This window comes from Tiliqua scincoides, chromosome 9 (assembly GCF_035046505.1).
Source record: "Tiliqua scincoides isolate rTilSci1 chromosome 9, rTilSci1.hap2, whole genome shotgun sequence".
Taxonomy (NCBI): domain Eukaryota; kingdom Metazoa; phylum Chordata; class Lepidosauria; order Squamata; family Scincidae; genus Tiliqua; species Tiliqua scincoides.
In genome coordinates, this window is record NC_089829.1 from 17,497,304 (window position 1) to 17,521,573 (window position 24,270).

Sequence of the window (24,270 nt, forward strand, 5' to 3'; positions counted from 1 at the left end):
TGATGGAGGAGATCAGGGGACCACAATTCCACTTGTTATCATCAGGGATGTCCCCTACCCACTGCGCCTGTGACTTATGAAACCTTAACCATCCCCCCCTCCCGGAGCAGATGTGCTACATCCTCAGCTAGTGCAGAATACTGGTGGAGAGAGTTTTTGGGCATTGAAGGGACGATGAAGGATACTGCTGAAACAAGTGGATTGCAGTAAATGGTCAATCCCAGTGGTTAGTTTCAACCAACCTGCACATCCTGTGCAAGGTCTGCGCAAGGAACAGTCAGGTCAAGGTTCTGTTGGAGCAGGAGCTGTCCATGGTGGAGCAGAATGATGGTGCATGCTGCACCCTGCTCAGGAGCCTACACAAGAGACAGAGCACAGGAGGAGGCTGCCAGGAAGTTCAGAGATGCTATCTGCGGCAAGTTTTAACAGTGAGGGATTGGGTAGTTGTTAGTTCAAATGAAGGGGTTTTGTTTTACTTTTTAGCAGGTAAACATTTGTTTTTGAAACAAAACATGTGGTCTGTTAGTCCACATCCTGAAACCAATTCCAAATGGTGTGGGTATCATGTTCCAATGCAGTAACAGCTGCTTACAAAAGCACAAAAAGTTGGGGCAAATGGACTTGCAGAAGAGGCATCATGTGTCCCCCTCCAGTCACCCAGCCTCCTAGTGCTTCTCCCCCTGCCCCTTGGCTTGTGGAGATTTGTGCCTGGGCAGATAAGCCTCCCTCATAGCAGCCTGCCTCTCCACGAAGGCACTCATTCCGCATTACCTTCAACAACCCTGGCCAGATTCTCATGTTCTGGAATCTTTGCTGCACCAACACCTCAAGCTTGGTAGTTGTATTGTCCAAGGCTTGTTCCTGGCTGGTTACTGTCCTCTCCAACCCTGCACCTCACTCTTCAAAGTCTCTATCTTGGGAGCAGTTTAGAACCTCCATGAGCTTGTTGCTCATTTCCTGGTTCACCTGCAAGAGCTCCTGGGAGAACTCTAGATTCTGCTACTTCTGCCTGTTCCTCCGACACTGCATCCTCCACGCTGGTCATCTGAGGTCCCTGTTGCTTGTCTTCTGCAAGGGAGAACAGAGCCTGTCCAGTTCTTGCTGCAGTCAGTCTGTCAATGCATCCCTCCTACAACCTCCTTCTGCCTATTGGCCGTCTCCCCTTTCCAAAGTATTCTCTACAGGGGCTAGGGAATCATTACCTGGTCAAGCAGGCATATGTTGCAAAGATTCAAACAGCAGCAGGATGTTTTTATCACCCACAACTTTGAATGAGTCGTCCAGCACTGAGGGACCTGTTGGCGGGGAGGAAGGTTCCTCTGGGTCAGCAGGAACTAGGTTCAAGCCTATGACTTCCTTGCCATCTGCTTCTCCCGCATCCCTGGGGATGGTAGTGCTTCTCAGCTGCTGCATTCCCTTCAGCCCAAACCACTCATGGAATATGAGCACCACCTGGTCTGTATAGAGGAACTGGTCAAAGAAGGGCTGCTTGTCTTGGGGTGCCCAGAATGGTTATTTCCCTTCTTTATCATCTTGTAGTGCCTCCAAAGTTCTTCAACTTTCTACCTACATGCCTCAGGGTCCCTCCAGTAGCCCATATCCTTCAATTTATCTGAAATGTAGTGCGACTGCTCTACCTTCTGGTAGTTTTTGGTGAGAGCTGACTGGACTCTGGACTCTTGTGTGAATTAAATCTGTGCATTGGAAATCACAACACTAACAACCTGGAGATGTAGGTGGTCCTTTTGTAACTGACTGAGGAGTTCAATAAGCCCTGTGCAAAACTTTGTGTTGTATGAGTTTGAAGTCTGCCAGTGTAAGCTAATGTCAGTTTCATTTAGCAATTCCCTTGTTGAGGCCACAGGGGAGATGTTGGCTTATTGGTCTCATTTTGCATGCAAAGAATCTAGCATGGGAAACTGTCTTCTAGCAGAACTGAGGGTATCCACATTTATTGGTGCTGTGCTGTGTGAGTGCCAGCACCGTGTAGTGGAGAGAGGCAGGCTCAGGCAGAGGGGCATGGTTTAAATTTCTTGCTCAGCCACAGATCTCACTGGGTGGCCTTGTGCCCCTCACTCCCTCTCAGACTAGCCTGCCTCACGCAGTTGATGTGAGGGTAAAGCAGGGATCCCCTCCAACAGGGCAGAGGTTTCAAGCCTCTGGACCAAATGTATATTTCCAGGAACTTCACTGAATTCCAGTAATGCTGTGCGGGGCCCAAATGGGAGAGGTTGGTCCAATTGACTTAAAGCCGATTGGCTTAAAGGTCACAACCACCTTTTTGGAATGGAGGCTGCCATTTTCCCAGCTTGCTATATCCAGAGAAAACCACAGACCAGCTACCATAGTACATGAGAGTGACCCCCAAATGTAACAATGAATATAAACACTGTAAGTGTCCCAAGTAGGAAGCAATTTGTGATTAACAGGTATCTGCTCGTGTGTTGCTTTCAGAAGTTGAATTGGACCCAGCGTTGCTTCTCCTGTCACTTCCCAGTGGATCGTAGTCCCCAGGCTTTTGACGTAGACTCTTTCTCTGCAACAACTTCCTCTTCCTTGCAGGTCTCTTCGCAGGAGTGAGTGGAGGTTATCTCCAACCCTGTAGTGGAGGAGGTGAAGGTGGCTGACTTCAGGTTGGCTGCCATCCCAGTGGTGAACCTACAAAACTGGCTACCATCCGAGTAGAGTATCTGTGTGGTGTGGTTACTTCCTCTGCACAACCAGTCTAGAGTCTTTTCATATTTATTTTACACTTTTTTTCAACCTATCTTAAGCCTCAATCCTGTCCAAATCCCCTAACAGATGCATGTGCACCAAGGAGGTCCATGCTATATCTTAGGGTGGGCAGCAAATGCAGAGGACTCCTGCTCCTTTGTTCCTTTACCCTGGGGAAAGCCTCCACTTTTCCCTATGCATTTCCTCAGCTCTGTGCCAGCTATTTTGCTGGAAAGGAGAGCGAAAGGGCAAAGGAAGGGGGATAGGATCTGGCCATATCTTAATGCTGCTGATCCCACCCTTCTCACCCCAAATCTGCCTCCTTCTCTGCCCAGAAATGCACCTATCCCTCCCACCTCCTGCCCTCCCTGCTGCCTTTACCTGGCACCAGTGAATGATGTCTTAGCCACTGTTGAGCACGCACAGCTGCCAGCAGCTGCACTGGTGGCCTTGTGCTCGCTGGTAGTGCTGTTGAGTGTGGCAATATTGCATGACATGCACCAAATCCAGGAACTTTGCATCCTGACACTTCCACTGGTGGAACATGCATTCAACCAGCAGACACTTTCAGGTAGGATTGGGCCATTATTTCCCTCTCCTTTCTGCTTCTCGACCTTTCTTGTGCTGTCTCTCCTCTGAGATGTTCCCATTCCTCTGTCTCATCATTTCCTATGTTGTTCTTGTGGCTATTTTCATTCCCTGCTTGGTTTTTTCTGTCGTCCCCCTTCACTTTTTTTCTTCATGTAAGCTGCCTGGAATGCCACTCTCTTGCCTTGCCTTCCACAGGAGCTGCCTGCAGTTTGCAGGGGCCTATTTTAGAGCAGTCAGGCAGCCAAGGGGCAGGGAGAAATGTTGCCAAGTGGCTGAGACAAATAAAATGCAAGTGAAGCACCTTTTTGCCAGAGATCAGAACTGGCTGGCAGCAAAGGCAAATGCAACACAGCAAGGATCTGAAGTCCTTGATTACTCCCCAACTAAGCAGGCTTGAGATGATCCAGGAAAAAGTCTGACATCTATGGACTTTCTAACCAGCAACCTCAGCAAAGTCAAGTGGCTCTCTAGCTGACCTTCCAAGGCCAGGGACCCTCTTGCTCAGATGACTTCTACCTGCAGTTTGGTACAGGGGTCATTGCTGAATTTGTTTGGGTCCTTGCTAAATCTAAGGTTGCTCTAAGGCAGTGGTTCTCAAACTTTTAGCACCAGGACCCATTTTAGAATGAGAATCTGTCAGAACCCACCAGAACTTATGTCATAACTGCAAGTGACATCATCAAGCAGGAAAATTTTTCACAATCGTAGGCTGCAATCCTACCCACACTTACCCAGGAGTAAGTTCCATTTACTATCATTGTTAAAAGCATATACATAGTAGCCTGTTAAAAGTACAGCACTGTAACATTTCTGCAGATGCAGTCACATCCCATGGTAGCATCGTCTAATATATTAAAAATAAAATATTGAAATGAATGGGGACCCGCCTGAAATTGGCTCGTGACCTGCTTAATGGGTCCTGACCCACGGTTTGAGAAACACTGCTCTAAGGAGGTGGAGATGTCTCAGTTGAAGCTACCTTGGGTGGCTGCTTGGAGGTTGAAATGAAGTGTGGCTGTATGTATCTGTTCTGAGCCCAGTGATTCTCTTGAAGCAGAAAGATGTTTTGTGTACAGGGAGAGAGTGATGTGTGAATGGCCCTGTCCACATGCTGTGGAGCTCCAGTCCCCAGGCTGATCCAGATGTGTACAGCGTCAGAGTGCTGAAGTTCTCTGAAGTGCTACCATTTGCAGTGTGACAAGGATTTACTTGCGCAGTGGCTTTTTACAATCGAAGAGGCCCCTACTGCCATGAGCTCACAATCAAAACTAGACCCAGGAGGACCCCAGAGGAAGGGGAGGGGAGCAGTACTGGAGAAGATGGAGAAAACCTGCTGATGTCTATGTATTTAGGCTTTGTTGCAGAAACGTGGAGGGTCTGGGGGTGCCAGAGGCTTCACAGAATGGGTTTTGAGGAGGGATTGGAAGGAAGCAAGAGAATAAAAGCACAGCAGAAGCATCACTGCAACTTCCCTTACATGGCAAGTTCCTTTTTTCCACAACTTCCTCAAGGGAGCCACTTAAAAACCCAGCCAGGGCTCTCAGAAGAGCCTGCTGTCCCTCGCTCTGGTACGTGTGTTCTGGCCCGTCCCTGCCCCTCCTGCCTGTCTCTCCTTGGCTCACCCCTACTAAATAGTCCGTCCTTCTCCACCATTTCCATTCCTGCACCAGTGGAGGAAGCACCTCTGCGATCTTCCCATGTGGCTTCTCTGAAATGACTGCTAAGGCGGCCTGGAGGAGTCTGTGGGGTGTGTGTGACAATGGTGGGGGCCCCGCACTAGCCCCCACCCTCTAGTGACCTCTTGGCAGTGTCTGCGCATGCTAGTCTCAGGTGTAAACACTGGTGCTCTCTATTGCTCTCTCTCTTGCGCGTGCGCGCTCTCTCTGTGCTTTTGTGCACTATCAGCCATTTCAGGGAGGACAAGGAGTCATTTGATTTTTCCCTGAGTTTATTTTGCAAGCTCTAAGTACTGTATCTCACTTCTTTTCTTGGCCTTCTTGTCTCCATGACATTTAGTTCCATGGTCAGTGGTGACTTTTGTCTGTGGACTAATTTGAATAGGGGGTGATGGGTAGGCATGCAGCTCAGCCCTCTTTCCAGTATTGCAACCTAAAATGAATGTGTGTGGGGGGGGGGCAGATCCAGGAAGGAGAGGCCTGGAGGGCACCAGCCAGTTAAGGCATCTCCCTGTCACTTGCCACTTTAATGCCACCCTGCCCTCCGGTCCTTCCTCCAGGCAAGACTGGGGGGAAGGCTGAGTGACTGCACTGCACCAGAGAGAGTGAGACAGGAACTGCTCTTCCTGCTGGTGTGCCGCCAGGCCACCTGCCTTGCAGACCAGTTGCTTTCCTGCACGCAAGGATGGGGCTTTGTAAGCTTGCAGGCCTGCTGGAGCGTCTGTGGGTGTGAGCACCGATGGATACCAATGTGTTTCTTTCCCACATGCGCACCTGACTCTGTCTTCATGAGCGTGAAGATGGAGGTCAGTCCAGTGGTGCCTTTTTCTGTATTTTCAATAAACAGGTGATTTTGGAGTCAGTCGGTGTGTGACTCATTGCCCCTGCAGCCTATCAGTGTGCTCCATTTGAGCAGTGCGCTGCATTAAAAAAAAACCTTTTCCCTGGAGCTGGTGAGGAGGAGGAGGCGAGGGAGGGGTTAAAGACAAGGGGGGGGCTCCTTTATAAATGCAAGTGGAGCAAGGCCAGCCCACTGCAGAGCTGTGCATCTTACCAGCTGAGAGCCCATAATTGCTGGGACTGGGGAAGAATCAAGACGCTGCTGTCACGGTCCCCCATAGAATCTGCTCCAGAACAAAGGGAGCTCAAGATGCCAGAGAGCTGGGATGGGGTAGGTACAATGCAGCTGGCCAGGGCCAGGCAAGGGGGCACTCTGTATGTTGTTGCTGATCCGGGTGGCATTTTGCACTCTAGTACAGGGGGGACCAAGCTGGGAACTTTCCTTCCTTTCCTTCCTCCAGTTGAGTCCAGGTTGAGGGGGTTGGGTGTCAGATGCCCTTGCTGTCATCTTTGGGCATGTGCTCCCAGTGGGAGCCACAAAGAGCTTCTCAAGTTCTGCTAGTGAAAGAAAGGGGAGGAGAAATTGGGGCATCTGTGGCCAATACTTCATTGCTAGGGCTGGAGTCTGTGCCATCCTGGAAGCCTTGCTTTCTTATCTGGGCTAGTTGTAGGCTATTCAAGTGATTCATAACAGGCATTCTGCACATACTCTGAGGCACTCTGTGATTCCTTCTCAAGGCTGAGCCCAGCAATGGAAGGAGGCTCCACCACTGAGCCTTACTTAAAAGAGATCCATCCTTGAATATGTTTTTTCTCAGTGCAGTCCTGGACTTGCATGATACGCATCAAAGTCTGGCAGAGATGGAAGGGGAAGCAGAGGAGACAAGGAACTGGCATGCATTATGGATCTGCTCAAGGCCATCAATGGAGGGGAAAATCTCCAGGCTCTGCAGTGGCTGCAGGTTGGGTGGGTGGGGGGGAGGCAGGACTGCCTCCTCTACTTGCTGGAATCGCAGTAGCTGTCTGTTTGATTCACGTATCCAACATGTGTAAAATGCTGCTGCTGCTGCTGCTTTTGCAAGGTGACATTTCTCTGCTGTGTCTAGGAAACGTGCGACATGATTGTGGGCTTGTCCATGCGTTCTCTCTGCACGCCGTGTGCGCTCCTCTGCGGGGCACAGATAACAGCCGCGGTTCCTTTGCGGTTCTCTGTTCCTCATACTCTCAAGGTGATATTGACTGCATGCCCCCATTTGGTCTTGACCTCTGCTGCTCAGGGTAGTTGGTGTATTTTGTTTATTTGGGAATTAGTATCCTGCCTTTCTGCCCCTGAAGCACCTCCAGGGGAAGTTAAGTCCTTTAAAAAACAAAAACAACTGCAATAGGGAAATCATCAGAATATCACTATGAAGTAATCCTAAATCCCAAAATCAAAATAACCAGCTGAACTGAGAGATCAACTGAAGAGCAGGGAAAACAAATACCTACGGGGACATTAATAGCAAAATCCCATGATCAACTCAGAAGTAAGTCTACTTGGGCTCAGTGGGGCTTACTCCCAGGAGAGTTTGTATAAGAGTGCAGCCTAATTTAATCAAAATGCCTGTCTAAAGATAAAAGTTTTCGCTAGTATGTGAAGAGCCACGAATGATAGGACCAAGTGTGCCTCCAGGGGAAGGGAATTCCCGAGCCTGGGGGGCTGTAACCAAAAAGGCTCTGTCACATGTGTCTCCCACACAAATTTCAGACAGAAGGGAAACAGGGAACAATCCTGTTACTACTGAACAAAGTGGGCAGGTAGATTCATTCTGGGAAAGATTGTACTTTCAATATTTTGGTTCCAGACCATTAAGGGCATAAAGATTACATCCTGCCCCTTGGATTAAGCCTGGAAACACACTGGTAACCAATGAAGATGATACAGGATGGAAGGTGTGTTGTCTCGTGCTTGGACCCAAACTAGAGCCCCATTCTATACAGGCTAAAACTTCCAGGCTGTCTTCAAGGATGGCCCCATGTCAAGTGCACTGCATTTGTGCAGCCTAGTTGTTCTAAGGCATGTGTTCTACAACCAGATCTGCCTTTCTCCTAAAGGGGTACAGTTGACACTCCAGTTGAAGCTTTGCAGTTGTCATCTGACCATCCAGGAGTAAGGCTGGGTCCAGCAACACCCCGAACTGTGAACCTGGCCTTTTAGGGGCAATACTGCACTTTCGGAACAGGCCGAACACCCAAATCCAAGTCAGCTCTCCTGACCAACACCACCTCCACCTTGTCTGGATTCAGTGTCAATTTAGTGCTGACATAAATTTCTCACAGTACCCACATCCAGTCCAGTCCCTGAGTTCAGAGACCTGTTTAGGACTGGCATTGGCCTCTCCAGGATCAGGTGAAAAGGAAAGTAGATCTGCAGGTCATTGTTATGATATCTCAAGCCAAACCTCTGCACAACCTGCACAGGGCTTAACATACTGTAGATGTTAAGCAGCATGGGAGAGAAGATGGAGCCCTAAGGAACTCTATAGTCTTAAGAGGAAGGGTTTGAGCTGTAGTCTCCCAATACCAACTTCTGGGGCCTACTCTCCAGGAAGGAACAGAGTTGCCACAGAGCAGTGCACCCACTTCCAGCAAAGTACCCTGGAGGGATGCCATGGTTGATAGTATTGAAAGTCATCATGGTTTCCACCCTGGTGGTTTGGGTGGCTGTCTTGCCCCTTTGACTCTGCTGCACCCTTGTCCGGCAGTCTGCTCTTGAGCAAAGCTTCCTTGGCTATAATTCCCGCCCCTCCACCTGTATCACTGCTGATTACAATTATATTTTGGAACTGCCTCTGAGATTTTAAATGGAATTGGATAATATTGCTAATCTTGCCATCATGGCAGAAGCAGACACAGTTCCCTTGTGGTGCTCCCAGTAATCTTTTGTCCCAGGCTAGACTGGATGTTCTCTTATTCCTCAATTTGCATTTCCTCTTGTGCAGTGGTGACGGGGCTTATTATGAGGGTGCCATTTAAAGGGGACGAGGATTCGGGTGCAGCTCCTTGCCCAAGAGTTTCTGGCTGAGAATCAAATGGGCTAAATCTGTTCAGAGTGTGTGAATGCGTGTGGGGGTTCCCCTCTCCACTTGCCCTCTTTCTAGACTTCCTCTCTGATGCAGCCAGAAAGATAAGCAGATGACAGTGTGAAAAATATGCCATCTTTGGCACAGTGAGGGTCATGATCCTGTCCGTTGCAGGATGGGGAAATGCCTGATATTTCTTGGTGCCATCATCAGAGCTCAGCCGTTCAGGATTCCTCTCTGTCTTTTGCAAGAGGAAGGCGAGACACAAACCACACCAAAGAAATGGCGCTGCCTTGTTCTGAGTCAGATTATTGGCACACTTATACCATGTTATCTACTCTGACTAGCAGTGGCTCTCTTGAGGTCTCTGGTAGGAAAACATACACTTGAAGCTGGAAGCTTCCACATCCAAAGCATGTGTGCTGTGGCTCCTCTCTGTTCTGGGGGGGGGGGAGAGACACACAACAGACAGACTGGTTGTGTTAGACGGAAGATGGGCAGAAGACACTTCTTCAGTGTGCTGCAGAGCAGCTTGTTCCCCTTCCTTAGCCCCATTTCCGGGTCCACCTCTTCTCTTTGGCCTCATTTCCAAAGATGTGTATCTGCATCTTGTCTTTCATCGAAAGCAGCTGCACGGTGGCCCATGACAGCATTGAAATGCAAGAATGTACCTTGTGATGATAAAAGACAATAAAGAGCAGTGCTGCATCAAAAATGAGGCTGCGAGAGAGACCTGTGGCACCTTTGAGGCTGGCACAGTTATTGTAGTAGAAGCTGAGCCCACTTACTCGGAGGCACAAGGGCATCTTCACTGAGTACAGAGGGACAGCAGTCGGTTTGTCACAGTTCTAGGCAGAGTGCCAATGAAGACAGGATCCAGTCCAGTCCACGGAATGGGAGATGAGTAGTGCGAGGGTGTCCAGTGAGTAGTGTGAGGGTGTCTCCCAGGGAGGGGGAGAAATCTCTTCAAGCTGAGTTGAAGCCTCTGCAAGTCAAAGGGTCCTAATTCCTTCCTCTGGTCCTTTTTGCTGCTCTCTGACAACATCCGTGTTCACAGCCTCTGATGGGCTTTTTACATCAGAGAACCTGTTAACTTCAGCTCACTGACTTCCTTCCAGTGAGCTGAGGAAACTTCTCCTGCCCACTTGAGGGTCAGGCTCCACAGACATGTGTCCCGTCAGCAGAGTAAATTCTGACACAGGAGGTAAACTCAGCCAGACATCTGCCTGGCCTGCTGCTACAACACCCCCACCGGCTGCTCATCTGTTTCTTGGATTACCTGCCCAGGGTGTCTGTGCATGTGGGTTAAACGGTAGAAGCCTTGGCAGAAGTCTTTGCTTTGGCTTCCTGCTCTTTGCACCCCCCTTCTTGTGCTTGTGGAGAGAAGCTGATCCAGCAAATGCCACAAGGGCATGCATAATGCTGCAGCTGGCAGGGGGGGGGAATAAGTTGAGGCTGCGGGGATTGGAGCCATGTGAATGTTAAGTTGGAGAGGGTGTGTGCAAGCCATGTGCTGCCAGCAGCCTTGGAAAGTCAGTTTCACCAACTGGGTACGAGCTGGATCTTGGAGACAAGGTGACAAGTGTTGGGTGGACAGGGCTAAGCAACTTGTGCTGACTCAGGAAGCCCTGCACCTGTGGAGGACTGCTTGCTATCTCTGGAAGTGCGGAATAGTGAGGATGCATTTCTTGGCAAGTCCCCATTTCCCACTGGGAGAAAAGACAGCAGTTTCTGTGTAAAATGTTGCAACCTCCAGGAACAATGTTCGCAATGCAGAAACATTTCATGCGAAACAAATCATCCTCACGTCACATTCTCTTATGTGATCCCACAATGTGTGGCTGGATTGTAGGCATATGAAAAGGTCTTGTCATGTTTGGAGGCCTGGAGCTTTCTGACAGGATCTGGCCGTCTACCAATCAGGCACAGTGCAGACAGTACAGATGGATCAGTCAGGCCGATCAAGCAAGATGTCAGATCCAGAGATTAGGATCGCAGCTGGAAAACCTGCGTCAGGCTCTTCTCCAAGACAGGAGTCTGAGCAGGTCAGGTGTGGCCAAGGGGAGAGCAATGTGTAGTAAAGCTGGTGGGCTCAGCTTTTGAAATGTACCTTTTAAAAGGATGCCAACTGGGTCAAGAATCAGTGGTCCTCAGGCTCACCACTGCTTGTCAGATTTTGAGGCATCTGAGCATTCTCACAAGCAATGTAAGAGCTGTCTATTACATGTTTCTCCTACCCTTCAAGGAACTCAGGGCAGTGTGACCGGCTTCTCCTCCCCCTCAACAGTCCTGTGTGGGAGGTTAGCCTGAGAGCATAGTCCAGGGTCGTCCAGCATCCTGGACTACGCCCAGCACCAGTCTCAGTGGGAATCTGTACTCAGATGTTGCTGTTTCCAACACATGGACCAGTATACCGGACTAGCTCTCCAGGATGAGTGCTTCTCAGGTGACAGCCAGGATGGTGTACTGGTTTTGGACATAGGCCTGGAAAATCCAGGTTCAAATCCCTGTTCAACCATGAAGCTTCCTAGGGGCCTTGGACCAGTCACTACCAGTCTCACCTACCTCACAGGGTTGTTGTGAGGGCAGAAGGAGGGAAGAAACCAGGTATACTACCCTGAGCTCCTTGAAGGAAGGATGGGTATAAAAATGTGAAAAAATAAATCTAGTTTTTGGTGAAATGCTGATGATTATTCATCATTCTCAAGAGAATGGGGGGGGGGGCGGAGAACAATTTGCTTATAAGGCGATAAAGACCTATTGCAATAAATGCCAACATAGAAAAGAGACTTTGCTGGAATTGACTGGCCTAGTCATGATGGTTGCACTGTGTCACTTAAGTATAGCTGTCTGCAGTCCGTTTGAAAGATTGTATTAATCATTCCTGGACCACTATGCCGGAGCCCGTGTGAGGGTCGACAAGATAAAGCCCTATGAGGTTGACTGCTGTTGCTCATGTTTTCTGGAAAGGGAGCTGAGCTAAGGCAAAGTGACTTTGCAAAGCTCATCATTACCTCCTGGATGTTAGTGGGGGGAGGGGATAGAAATGCTCACCCTCTTAGGTCAAGCCCAGAACTCTGCCCACTGAAGCATGGGCAGTGGCTTTCCGTGGGACATGGATCTGTGCAAAGAGGGTGGGTGAGCACACTGTACTTTCATACTTTTGGGCACTTGTGCAATGGGAGAACGTGCCCATCACTCCCAAGGGAACACACTCAAGCTGAGTCAGCCTGGGGATCATTTGCTTCTTGCCATGAGGAATCTGGACGAGTGAACCCATAGAGCAAGGAGGTGCCACTCACAGCTATTTCCTCTCTTCTGCCTTCTGCCACATGTATAGAGCAGATTGGGTGAAGCGCCTCCATGCAGTTTTCCTTGCCTGCCCCGAGAGTTGGGAGTGAGATGCCCAGAAAGAATGTCCTCCTTCCCCCATGGACGGAGCTGCAGCCACTGCATTTCCTCTGTCTTTCTTTTAGGAGCATGATATTGAGACGCCATATGGGCTGCTGCACGTGGTCATCCGAGGGTCTCCAAAGGGGAATCGTCCAGCCCTTCTGACCTACCACGACGTGGGACTCAACCGTAAGTGCACCACTCTAATTCCAGTTGGGGAGGAAGAAGGTTAGCTTATCACTGGTCTAATTCCCCTTTCCAAAGAATGGGAAGTTCCCTGTTGCTCTCGATTTGACCACCTGTGCTTTGTGCTTGTCACCAGGACCAGGAATGTGGCATGGCAAAGCCAGTAACAGGTTGTGCACCTCTGGCATTTTGCATCTCTGGGACTGCTGAGTGAGACTAAGAGCCCAATCATAACCATGTCTACTCAGAAGTAAGCTCCATAATAGTCAATGAGTCTTTCTCCTGGGTAAGTGAGGATAGGATTGCAGCTTTAAGAAGACTTTTCCCAGGCAAGGTACAAGGTTCCTTGAGGCAGGAGCTTCCTCATAGAGGGAGGCCTCATATGAGTGGCCAGGCTGGTTAGTCTTGAAGAATCAGAGCTGCAGCATAGGTGAAAGAGCTACTATTAGATTGGCCTGTAGGACAGTGCAATCTTTCTTCATCAGATCATGAAGTATTAAACCGCAGGCTGGAATGAGTTCTTATTATGATGTCCTTTTGAGTCTTGGTCTGGACTGGTTCTGTGTGCAAAAAGGCAAATGCTGGAGAAACTTTCATCTGCAGTCACTTTGTGTCCATTTGCGTGGGAGTAAGTCCAGGTGCATTCAGTGAGGACTTGCCTCTGAGCAAAAAGGTGTCCAGTTGAACTGTTTGGGTTGAAGAGAATGCAGGAGCAGGAACTTCCCACTGCCACCTGCTCAAAACTCCTTGGCAGCTACCACCTCACACACCTCCACTCTGCTCACACGTCTGCCTTACTCCCCTCAGCTCCTTCCATCATCCCTATTAGTAAAAATCATTCGCAGTTGTATGAGTAAAAACTGCTTCTCTGGCTGTGCCAAAGACATCAGGAAGATAGGCCTTGCTGGAATCCAGAGAGAAGGATCGGCCCCTATGCTCTTGACCCTTCAGTTTAAGAGTGCTTCCCATGTTAATACCCTAGCAGTCCAGAAGCCTTTTAAAGGCGAGAGATGCATGGACTGGACCAGTTGTGCGAGAGCTCCTCTTTTCCCTTCCTGGCTGGGTGGTAAATGGATGAGAGACACCAGCACAGGCACCTATACTTTCAAATGCTATTGCAGTGGTGCTGGAGGAGACCACAGAAGAGTGGACCCCACACTGCTGTGGTGACTCATGATCAGTGGTGCCAAATGCAGGGGAGCTGCCATCCCAGTGGCAGCAGTTCTCGGGCACTACTGGGTGCTTACCAGTGTTCCCAGCTTGTCTACAAAGACAGCCTGTCTACCAATCTGCAGTGCACTGTCTGGCCCAATAGATGTCAGCAGGTTCCCTTCTAGTGCTTAAGTGTGACGGTGCTGCAAAGGATGCATTTTTAGCACACATCCTTAAAAGTAAAATACCCATTAATATCTGTGAGTCTCGGGGCCCAAACAGGCAAGATGTGAAAGAACCACGATTTGATCTCCCAACTGTATCATTTGTACATAAGAGCAGCTGGGGAGAAGGGGTCTCCAACTGTGATCAGAGTAGTTGTGCTGAGGTAGGGGCATCTCACACACCCCCTTGCCATTTCCCCAGTTAAAATCACCTTTTAAATCTGCTTTTTTATTTGTGGAAGAAAACATCCAAATGCTATACAGGTGCCTGCCATTTTTCTCCCAGTAAAACTTTGAGGAGAGATTCAGGAAATGGCTTAGGGGAGAGGTTAAAAAACCCCTTCCCTCTTTTGCACTTTTTTTTAGTAAAAACCCTTCCCCTGATGCCGCTTTCCTCCTTACCACCCTGCTGCTGCTTTGAAGTTGAAAAGGAAATGCTGAGAGGTTTGATCATGACTCTTGTGCATGGTGTCTAGTTTGGCTCGAAGAGTTGTTGCCAGCTGTGGAGAGTGACAGAGATCATAAAAGACAGAGAGGCTGTCAAATTTTCAACTTCCTTCTATGAGACACATTTTTCAGTCAGGTGGGCAACTCCTTGCTCTCCAGGACTTGCTCTGAACTAGATCCATTGTTAGGGCACACACCTAAGATGTTCATCGCCAGCAGGACATTGCGCACCAGATGGTGGGGGTCCTCTTGCCAATTGACCAGCAAAGAGCAGGCTTGCTCCTGTGCCTTTAACAGAGGCTGGCCTCTGCTGTGAGCATGAGATGCAGGCTGGCTTGGAGACGGTCATGTGATTGCTCTTCAGGGACTGGAGGCTGCTGCTGCTGCTTCCAGGAAGGTCACCTTGGTTTGCTGCAGAATGGGGAGGGAAAGGTGGCTTGTGTAACCTGCAAAAGAGGATGTAAGGGGGAGAAAACAAAACGTAGCAGAGATAGGAGAGAAAGGACGAGTTCATGCAGACCCCTTGCAGCTGGGCTCAGCCTCTTTGCTGGGCAGGGTCTGGGTGGATGTGGGATGTGTCCTTAAACCTCCTGCCTTTGGGGGTTTAAGTTCCCAGGCCCACTGAACATGTTAATTGGGGCAGGATTGGAGAAGAGCTTGCAGGTGGGCACTGCCCAGCCCCACCAGCTCTGCCCTTGCCAAGGACAGTAGACTCTCCTGATGACTGCTGCCTGGGGGAATGGAGAACAGCCCTGCCGAGGTGTGTTAGCTCCTGGCTCTCAGGGTTGGAGTGTTAGGCTGGCCACATCATGCACCAGTTGAGTCAGTCTTCAGAGCCTCCTCCCAGAGGTTAAAACTCTCAGTCATGCAATGCATGGGGAGGCACAACCAGTCAGAGAGACCTTGAACAGGAATCTAATGGCAGCATCTAGTAAGATGCCAACCCCTGCCCCACCTTTTAGTAGCAACTTGTTCTATAAATGTTAGCCAGGGCTGGGTAAAAATGCTCCCTTCAAAATGTGGACATATCCCCAGCTGTGGACATAAGAAAAGCCCTGCTTAATCCAGTCAAAGGCCCATCTGGTCGTCCCAAATCTAGTCATCCTTCTGAGGTAGCAAGGCCAGGTACAAGGAAGTGGCAACAGGATGCAGGTGTCTTATTGTCTTGTGTGCTCCCTGAAACACAGGAAGGTGGACTACGTGGGCCTTTGGCCTGATCCTGCAGGGCTCTTCTTCTAGTCCACGTGGAGGCAAATTGGGGGGGGGGGTGGCATTTCAGCGATCTGAATGTTGCCAGACTTCTTGTTTACTTGTGGTGCAGTTCTTTGTTGTTACACTGTTTTGCCACAATCACAGGTAGCAGAGGCCCTCTTGGCAGTCACTGTGAAGGGTACCTTTTATACCCGTTGATGCAGCACCATTCTGTAGCATTCTGGGGGGAAAATGGCAGCTGCCAGGAGCGGCTGGTTGGTGAGAGGACCTCCACTACTGCATATGGTTGCAGCAAAATAATTAAAACACACACACACACACACACACAGAGAGAGAGAGAGAGAGAGAGAGAGAGAGAGAGAGAGCTGGACCTGTATGTATTCGTTGGTGCTAATAAGCTCCCTACCCCTCCCAAAGTCTCCTAAAATTGCCCTGCCCTGATTTTATCCAAGCTCAAAGTTTTGGATGGGACCACTCAAGCTGAATTTGTACTCAGAAGAGACTTGATAACATTACAGTTGGAGACAACAGATTTCATAAGCAGTTATGGAAGAGGAATATTGCAGAATTCTTTATCAGGGAAAACACTGGGCCCCTGTGAAATTTGTCAGTGGCCTACACAGGGAATCTCATGGCATGTTGGGCTCTCTTTTTGAAATTGGTCTCATCGATATGGGAGTTGGTAGCAGGTCTTGGGGACCACAGTTTGAAATGTATTCCTTTAAGGGTGCAATCCTAACCCCTTATGTCAGTACTTTCCAGCACTGGCATAGCGGTGCCAATGGGACATGTGCTGCATCCTGCAGTTGGGTGTCACTCACTGAGGCCTCCTCAAAGTAAGGGAATGTTTGTTCCCTTACCTCAGAGCTGCATTGCCCTTATGTCAGTGCTGGCATAAGGGGTTAGGATTGCGCCCTAAGTCTTATAAACCCCTTTTCCAGAGAGATAGTTAATGAATTTGGCCTCAGTGAGCATATAATTGGAGGCAAAATAGAGGTCCCTGTGTTGACCATTGGCCAGAAGGCACCAAGGGTCCTCTGGAAAAGAAACAAGGAAGAGGGGATCTGATGATGCTGGGCTGTGGCCAGCACTGAAGGAGCACAACAGGCCATCAGGATGCAAAAGCGGCTCAGGTTTAACTTCCCAGGACTCTGGTCTCAGGAGCATGCTACGTTATCCTGAATCAGACTCTTGGTCTATCCAGTTCAGAATTGTCAATGCAGATTCCCCAAATATATTAGACAGGGCCTTTTCCCAGTCGTATGTGGAGATGATAACAGGCACTGAACTTGGGACCTTCTGCATGCAATGCCAGTGAACTACTACCTGGATAGGGATGAGGGCATGCTAGTATGGAAATAGTATGGAAGGGGGTTCCCCCCCCCTTGGCCATAGTAAACCACCAGCTGATCACAGCCACTGCTCAGAGTTTGTTTCCCTTTTGCATTTAAAAATAAGGTGGATTTTTGTCTTCCGTTCTACTGATTGTTGTTCCCCATTCCTCCTGCCCTTCTCCCCTCTACTTTCTTGCAGACAAGCTTTGCTTCAACACTTTCTTCAACTTTGAGGATATGCAGGAGATCACCAAGCACTTTGTGGTGTGCCATGTGGATGCCCCAGGGCAGCAGACGGGGGCTTCGCAGTTCCCACAGGGGTAGATGCCTGCCGTTCTCTTTTTCCTCTGCACGTCCTCATCTGCCCCATTCTCTCTCTCTCTCTTTTTTAAAAATAGAGAACTTAGCACAGTCACTCAGTGGACCAAGTTCCAGAGCCACACACTGACTGAGCGTACCTGTTGGGGGGGGGGGAAGGAAAGGGTCAGCAGCTGATGACTGACCCAAGTGAGGAGGATGTGGGGCTTTTCCAGAAAGGTGGCTCATGCCTGTGCTGGGTGACCTCCAAGATCCCTGGGCTCTCCTTCAGTTCTTCCCCCCTTCAGATCTTCAGATCTTCCTTCAGGTTAGGTACAATCTTGCTGTTCATCTTCTTCTGCTGTCTGTTCACAGATACCAGTATCCTTCCATGGACCAGTTAGCTGCCATGCTGCCCAGTGTGGTCCAGCACTTTGGGTAAGCCACCAGTGTTGTTTCTGATTGTGCAACTAGATAGAGTGAGAGTGAGAGGGAGGCACTCACAAGAGGGGAGTTGGAGCAGAAGGTCATTGGCAGAGGGGTGGTGATGCTGAATTTGGATTTCTCTGGAAGCAGAAGCCACTGCCTTCTAAGAAGCAGAAAGAGTTGTTGAGAGGGGTAGTGGCATCGCCTTCCTTGGACGGGCTGGATGCATTTTCAAGACAAACATATTTGCTCTCTATCGCATAGGGGGATGGAGAAAACTGGAGAAAACAATTTACTTACCTCATTTTTGCTCAGCCTACAGGTGTACACATTTGATCCCTGTTGCATATATGCAACATTGGGCAGAAATAGTTTATGTGATATTAGTACGAGGATATGGCTCCATGACTTATTATTCCTTCTTTCTTTCAAGGTGCATTTGTAGTAGAACAGGATGTACCCTCCCAGTTGCACTTGGCAATGGCAATTTCCAGAGAGGTCAAGGTCCGAAATTCATAGACCTCATGAAGGAGGGCTCTCCTTCTCCTTCTCGTCTCTCACTGAAAATCAACAACAGTACTTGCTTTTCTCTGCAGCTGTCACCAAGCGTCAGACAGGAACCTCTAATTACAGCTCTCCCATAAAAATCTTTGGATTTTGGACTGCTTCTGTGATGTTTGAGTCTCGAGATGTTTCCTTATCTTCTCTAACATCCTCTGAGTAGAGATGGTTTCTGGGAATCGACCAGTTTTAGCAGTTTACCAAAATCCCTCTTTACTTGTTCAAAGACGGGGTATGCCTTACAGAGGGCTGAGAAGCATGCTGGTTAGCTCTGACCCTGCACAGCCAAATGCTGAACCTGGGAAGACTACCTCTCTGTGATTGGAACTCTGAACAGTCAGTCTTTCCAAATCATGGGTAGAAACTCCCCCAGTTTCAGTGCTTGCTTCAGCAGGTAGGTGCTGAACCCAGGTAGGTCAGGGTGCATAGCTAACCAAGTCCTCTTTCCCCTGCACCTGAATGTATTCACCTTATGAATGACTGAGGATGACTACTGTGCATAGCTTTATACCCTGGTAGGTCAGATACTTTAGCTTTAACAGAGGATACTGCTGGAGCTGGCAGAGTGATGCCAAGCATCCTGGTCCATACCAACTCAGCATCAGACTTTATTTGGCCATTAAACTGAGCAAACCAAAACTGCAGATGGACTGCAAGACCCACAGTGGGAGATGGACGAGGATCTGGCTGCAAAAGTGCCACTGATGGAATTTTTTCCCCCTCAGGTTCAAATATGTGATTGGAATTGGTGTGGGAGCAGGTGCCTATGTCCTTGCCAAGTTTGCTGTAAGTGACATCCAATTATGAAAAACTGTGTGTTTGGGGGGTGGGGATGGGGGGGTCGGTGGGTGGGCTTCCTAACTGGAAAGAGCTTTTGTTAAGTTGTTCCAAGGCAAGTCTGAGAAAGAACATGAAGACTGCCCCCAGCAATGGATTTTGGCATTTCCCAGAGCATTCCCTTGCACTCCAATGCTATACATTTTACTTGGAAGTAAATCTTACTGTGTTCAGTGAAACTTACTTCAAAGGAAATGGTCATAGGATTGCATCTCTAGGGCTCTGCATAATTCAGTCCATAATGGGACCATATTCGCATCACTGCCCTCAGGCTGACAGCAGAAGAGAGACATTGGATGGCACAGATACCAATCATTGCATGGATTCCAGTCACAACTCTGTGATTGGAAGGATCTTTATCTAGTCCAACCCCCTGCTCAATGCAGGCAACTGTCACAGCATCCATCATAGTGGCCACCCAGTCTTTCCTTGGAAACCTCTAAAGGGGCAGCCCACAAATGCACAAGGCAGACTGACTGCTCCTGCTCAATGACAAGAGCCTGGCAGGATATAGCTGGCTATGCTGGGTCCCCCTATGACACACATCCTCTGACAGTTGCCTCCTGAGCTTGCAGTTCCATCTCTGTGCTTTTCCATCCCAGCTGATGCACCCTGTTTATCAGAATACTTTTTCTGTCTTGCTGCAGCTGATCTTCCCAGACCTGGTTGAAGGCCTTGTTCTAATTAATGTTGACCCCAATGGCAAAGGCTGGATTGACTGGGCAGCTACCAAGGTGAGCAGGCTTTCTCCATCAGCACTGCTGCTGTGGACGAGTCCAGACAAAATCTCCATTGACAGCTGATGGGGGTGGTGATATACTTGGGCAAAATATAAGATTTGGCAGCAGACTTTCCTCTTGCCCAGGGGGGAGGGAGAGCTGAGGTCTGTCTGAATCCAAAATGGAGTTCCTGGAGTGCAGGAAATGTTTGCAGTGCCTCTCTTCAGCCACCAGATGAGTTCATGGCCCAGGTAAGGTTTGAACCCGGGCCTTCCTGACCCACAGTTCCCACACAGCAACAGCTCTCAGTCACCACAAAATATGGTTAAGGGCACTGGCTCACACAGTGTTTGCAAAGGATTAGCAGCCTAATGTGTGGAGGTCAGGACCGCTGTTAGGCTGTCACTTTCATGACCAGTTGATGAGTTCTCAGAAACAGTCAACTGACTGGGGGGAAATTGCAAACTGGTCTCAGTGGGCCTTTCAGCAAGATTGTGCTGCTTGCTGCACTGATCGTTTTGTGCCCCTGCTTAAGTCCCTTACTCTGGCTTCCTACCTACTCCCAGACCCAGCAAAAGCCTCTTGTCCTCCTGTTCAAAGCCCTCTGAGGTCTCCCCCCATTCCACCTCTTGGCTTCCGCATCCCACTCTCTTCCTGCTCATCTGCTCTCTTCCACTCTACTGCCCTTGACCATCCGTGCTTTTCTTGCTCCCTCAAAAGGTTCCTTCTGTTCTCCCTCATTTCCTCTTTTGGCCCAACACCTTCATCCTCTCTTCTTACTGTGCCTCATCTTCAGTACTTGCAACTGAGAAAACCTTGGATCCTTCTCCTGCTTGTTTCTGCCTCCCCTTCCTCTGTTGTTTCCCTTGTGTCTGTCTAGACTGGAAGCCCCTTGGGGCAGGGCCCTGGCTTTTTATTCTGTGTAAAGGATCCCTTACATTGATAGTGCATTAACAATAGTAACAATCACCTCTGTGCATTTACTTGGGAATAAGTCCCACTGAACCCAGTGAGGCTTCTTCCTGATTCAACGTGTTTAGGCTTGGACTCATCCCTGTGCTCTCTTTTCAACTCCCAGCTCTCTGGCCTGACCAGCACTTTACCTGACACAGTGCTGTCTCACCTGTTCAGCCAGGTAAGGAACACAAGAGCGGTGAAGGGGCTAGGTGGGATGTAGCCATGTCTTGATTACAGGTGCTGCTTCACTGCCCCTTGCTGATAACCTGTTTTGGATGAATTCCTTCTCCTCCTTTCCTCCCACCTCTCCTTTTCTAAGTGCATGATTGAGAAACCACTTTTGCATTTCGGTTTCTGATGGGACTTGCCAAGAGTGAGTGGAGAAACCTCTTAAAAAGGACATTCTTCAAGCCTGAATCACCCATAAAGGAAGCCACATGAGTGCCGTGTGGAAGAGAAGCATATGATGGCTTTTCTACATTGGCTGGGACTGCTTGTGGAGTGCTTGCCTGGTTTTGCCTTAGGGTAAAGGCATAGAAAAAGACAATTTGTTCTGACATGGCAAGACTTGCTGGGACCTAGTGTGGGGCCACACCTGAGGATCCTGGGGGATCTCATGATAGGGTACCAGCGTCAGACATTAACCCGAGGTCAGTAGCTTGCAGTGTGGATCTGACATGGAGGTTGCCTTTCAAGCCTCTGTCCGCAGGGCTGCTTGTATGTGCGGAGCCTGAGGAGTGGGAGTTGCTCTTGAGCCTCTCTCCAATAACTTTGGCAAAAGTAGGTAGGCAAGCAGGCCGAATGCCAGAGCCTTCCATGAGGTCAGCAGCTCCTCTCCCCTCCATCCTCACGAGCAAGTTTTCAAGGCTAGTGCAGAGGCCCTGGTCTGGGCCTCATATCCGCAGGCTGGCCACACTGCTTCAATAGCTCTGTGCAGAGCTCCTCCCTAGGCTGAAGCCACCCTGGGAGGGGTTGTGCATGTGGCAACCCACATTTCTACAGTGCTCCTTTTCTGAGAGAGAGCCGGGGTCAGCCAACTGTCTCTCCCAACTCAGGAATGCAGGGCAGCCCAGCAGAAAGAAGGCCTCCCCCTTACAGGCTCAGAATGACCCTCTAGTATTTGGCAGTGTGCAGGGGCAAATCCCTCCTTATGCACCAAGTGTCCACAGTGGTTCTTGGCCAGGTGGCTCCACACCCAGCTCAGGGCAGGTTCCTGTCCTCAGGTGTGCTCTGACTGCCTCCCTCTTTCTTGTCCTTTCCACACTCTCAGGAGGAGCTGGTGGGCAACACAGAGCTGGTGCAAAGCTATCGGCAGCAAATCGGGAGTATGGTGAACCAGTACAACTTGCAGCTCTTCTGGAACATGTACAACAGGTTGGTGCTAAAGCTGGGAAAAACCACATGTTCTGCATGGGGGGGGGGGGCTTTGCTTGCATCCTCCTGCCACGCTCTCTCCCGCATTTTGATTTTGGTTGCTAGACTCCATTCCCTGCTTCCTGTCAGCATGATGATCATTCCAAAAAGAAGGAAAGGGAATTTGGGGTAACTTCTTAGCAATCACCCATCTGTCCTTCAAGGTTTGCTTTCCAGAAAACCAGTTTTTTCCACAGATCTAGATTCAGGACATGAATGGTGTGGATTGATAGTGTCCCCTGCTCACTGTGCACTCTGGTTGGGGGGCATGACATCACTGCCACTGTCACTTTGGCCATCACTCTGCAAACAGGCCCCTTCTCAGTCCAGTAAGCCAAGAGGTCAGTCTCTTCTGGTTTGCAGGTCTCCTGCATGTTTGCCTCTGCTGTGTCCTCCTTCTGGGGTAGTGTCTCTGGGGACAGTCACCTGCTAGACTTTTCAGGACAGTGTCCCAGAAGTCCTGCCCTGCTGTTGCAGGTGCCTGGAGGGGCTTATGCCAAAACGCAACTGATGGTACTGCTGTTTGGGGTGCCAAGAGCATCATTGAACTCACTCCTTCACCTGGGCTCATCCACTCATCTTGCTGCAAGTGTGAATATAAGACTCCAACCCTAGAATGGCATGAGGGTGGGGATCATACCCAGTCAGTTGCCTGTGTTTTCACTTGCTTTTTTAAGCTCCATGCTGTCCTTTGCGGCCCTCCCATTCTCCTTCCACCAAATGATCAGTGTGTTTGTTTCATCCTTGACTTTTTTTCATCCATGGTTGGTCTCTGCCATCTTCCTGGCACCTCAAACCTTCCAATGCCAAAATAATGGGAAAATGCCAGGCCTGGAAACAGTTAACAACTCTTTCCCCATGTATGTGCATATACTTGATGGACGAGTGAAACAGTTCTCATTTCTCTCCAGTCGCAGAGACCTGGACATTAATCGACCTGGGAGTGTCCCAAATGCCAAAACACTCCGGTAAGTCCCAGACTTGTTTCTAGGGGGGGGTGGGGTGGGCCAGACACAGAAACCAGCTCCCTGCTAATCACTTTTCTCCGCTTTGGGTTTGCAGCTGCCCAGTGATGCTGGTGGTGGGGGACAATGCGCCTGCCGAAGATGGTGTGGTGAGTGACGGGTCCTACCCTAAGCAGTTCAGGCACAAGGCAGGCAAGCCAGGCTCATGTCTCCAGTTTAGACCTCAAACCCGCCTCTTCCTGGAAGGTTCAGGTTGTACTGTGGCCACCTGTAGCCAGTAGCAGAAGCTACTTCTTGGCCAAGGATGATCCCTCATGTACCTTCTCCACCCCCAGGGCTTGCCTCACGTCTTTCCCTGATAGATTCATCTCATTCATTCAGATCAGTCTGTGACATGGAGAGTTAAATGATTATGCCAGCAATTTTCAACCTTTTCATTTTGTGGTATGCTGAGAAGGTGCTAAAATTGTCAAGGCACACCAGTTGTTTTGACCATTGACAAGGCACACTGCACTGCCAGCCAGGAGCTCACATCCCCCAATGGCCATACTATGACCCTCCTGCAAACTCCCACGACACTCCTGCAGACCATGTGCAATTATCCAGGTAGCGTACTAGGAGCATGACACATGACCCTTTCACCCATTAACTCTCTCGCCACTTTTTCAATAACTTTGGCAAAAGTAGGTAAGCAAGGAGGTGCATGTGTGCTGTCAGCCATCAGGGATAATATTAAAAACAAATGTAATATTAAAAACAGGAATGTAACATTTCTTTTACTTTAACTTGAGTGGGGAACAACCTGCCATGCTGAATATCGGTCCATTTCTGGGGCTTGGAGTGGACTCTGGGTTTGGTCACTGAGCACATGATGGCGAGAGGTCACCGTAGATACTTGCCTATAAGGCGAACAATTTCTTCCCAGAAAGAAGCCTGAATCATTGCCTCGCCTTATCTCTGGGGCATGCAAGCAGCAAGGGTGGGGTGAAGCAAGTCAGCCAGCCAGCCAGCCAATCTCTATGTGGGAGGAGGGAGGGAGGAATCGAGAAAGAAAGAAAGATGAGAAAGAAAGTGATCTCTGCAGAGAGGAGGCTTTGTGCAGGCAGGGGCTGCTGCTGAGCATTTGCAGCTCCAAGTGCTCCTTCAGGCTGTTGCCCAGCTGCAGGAGCTGGATGTGCTGGGTTGGGCTTCGCAGGGCAGGACAGAGCAGGGGCATCTGCCATTGTAGGCATCAGCAGCCCCATCATAAGAACATAAGAACAG

The 24,270-nt window shown here is 49.5% G+C and overlaps 1 protein-coding gene across 5 annotated transcripts in view; it reads left to right on the top strand.

Moving 5' to 3' along the window:
* The window catches only part of NDRG4 (NDRG family member 4), a 59,906-nt gene that overhangs the window by 19,545 nt on the left and 16,091 nt on the right, over positions 1–24,270 (top strand). For 2 of the 5 annotated variants that reach the window (XM_066637908.1, XM_066637909.1), the window contains exons 1-10: positions 6,013–6,153; positions 12,361–12,466; positions 17,032–17,152; positions 17,505–17,567; positions 18,842–18,902; positions 19,601–19,687; positions 20,751–20,807; positions 21,900–22,003; positions 22,954–23,010; positions 23,105–23,156. In XM_066637908.1, the coding sequence (XP_066494005.1) occupies positions 6,133–6,153; positions 12,361–12,466; positions 17,032–17,152; positions 17,505–17,567; positions 18,842–18,902; positions 19,601–19,687; positions 20,751–20,807; positions 21,900–22,003; positions 22,954–23,010; positions 23,105–23,156 (729 nt within the window). In that variant the 5' untranslated portion in view covers positions 6,013–6,132. Of the gene's footprint in view, positions 1–6,012; positions 6,154–12,360; positions 12,467–14,767; positions 15,047–17,031; positions 17,153–17,504; positions 17,568–18,841; positions 18,903–19,600; positions 19,688–20,750; positions 20,808–21,899; positions 22,004–22,953; positions 23,011–23,104; positions 23,157–24,270 lie in introns of those variants that run through there. The other 3 variants (XM_066637907.1, XM_066637911.1, XM_066637910.1) reach the window with 2 other exon arrangements.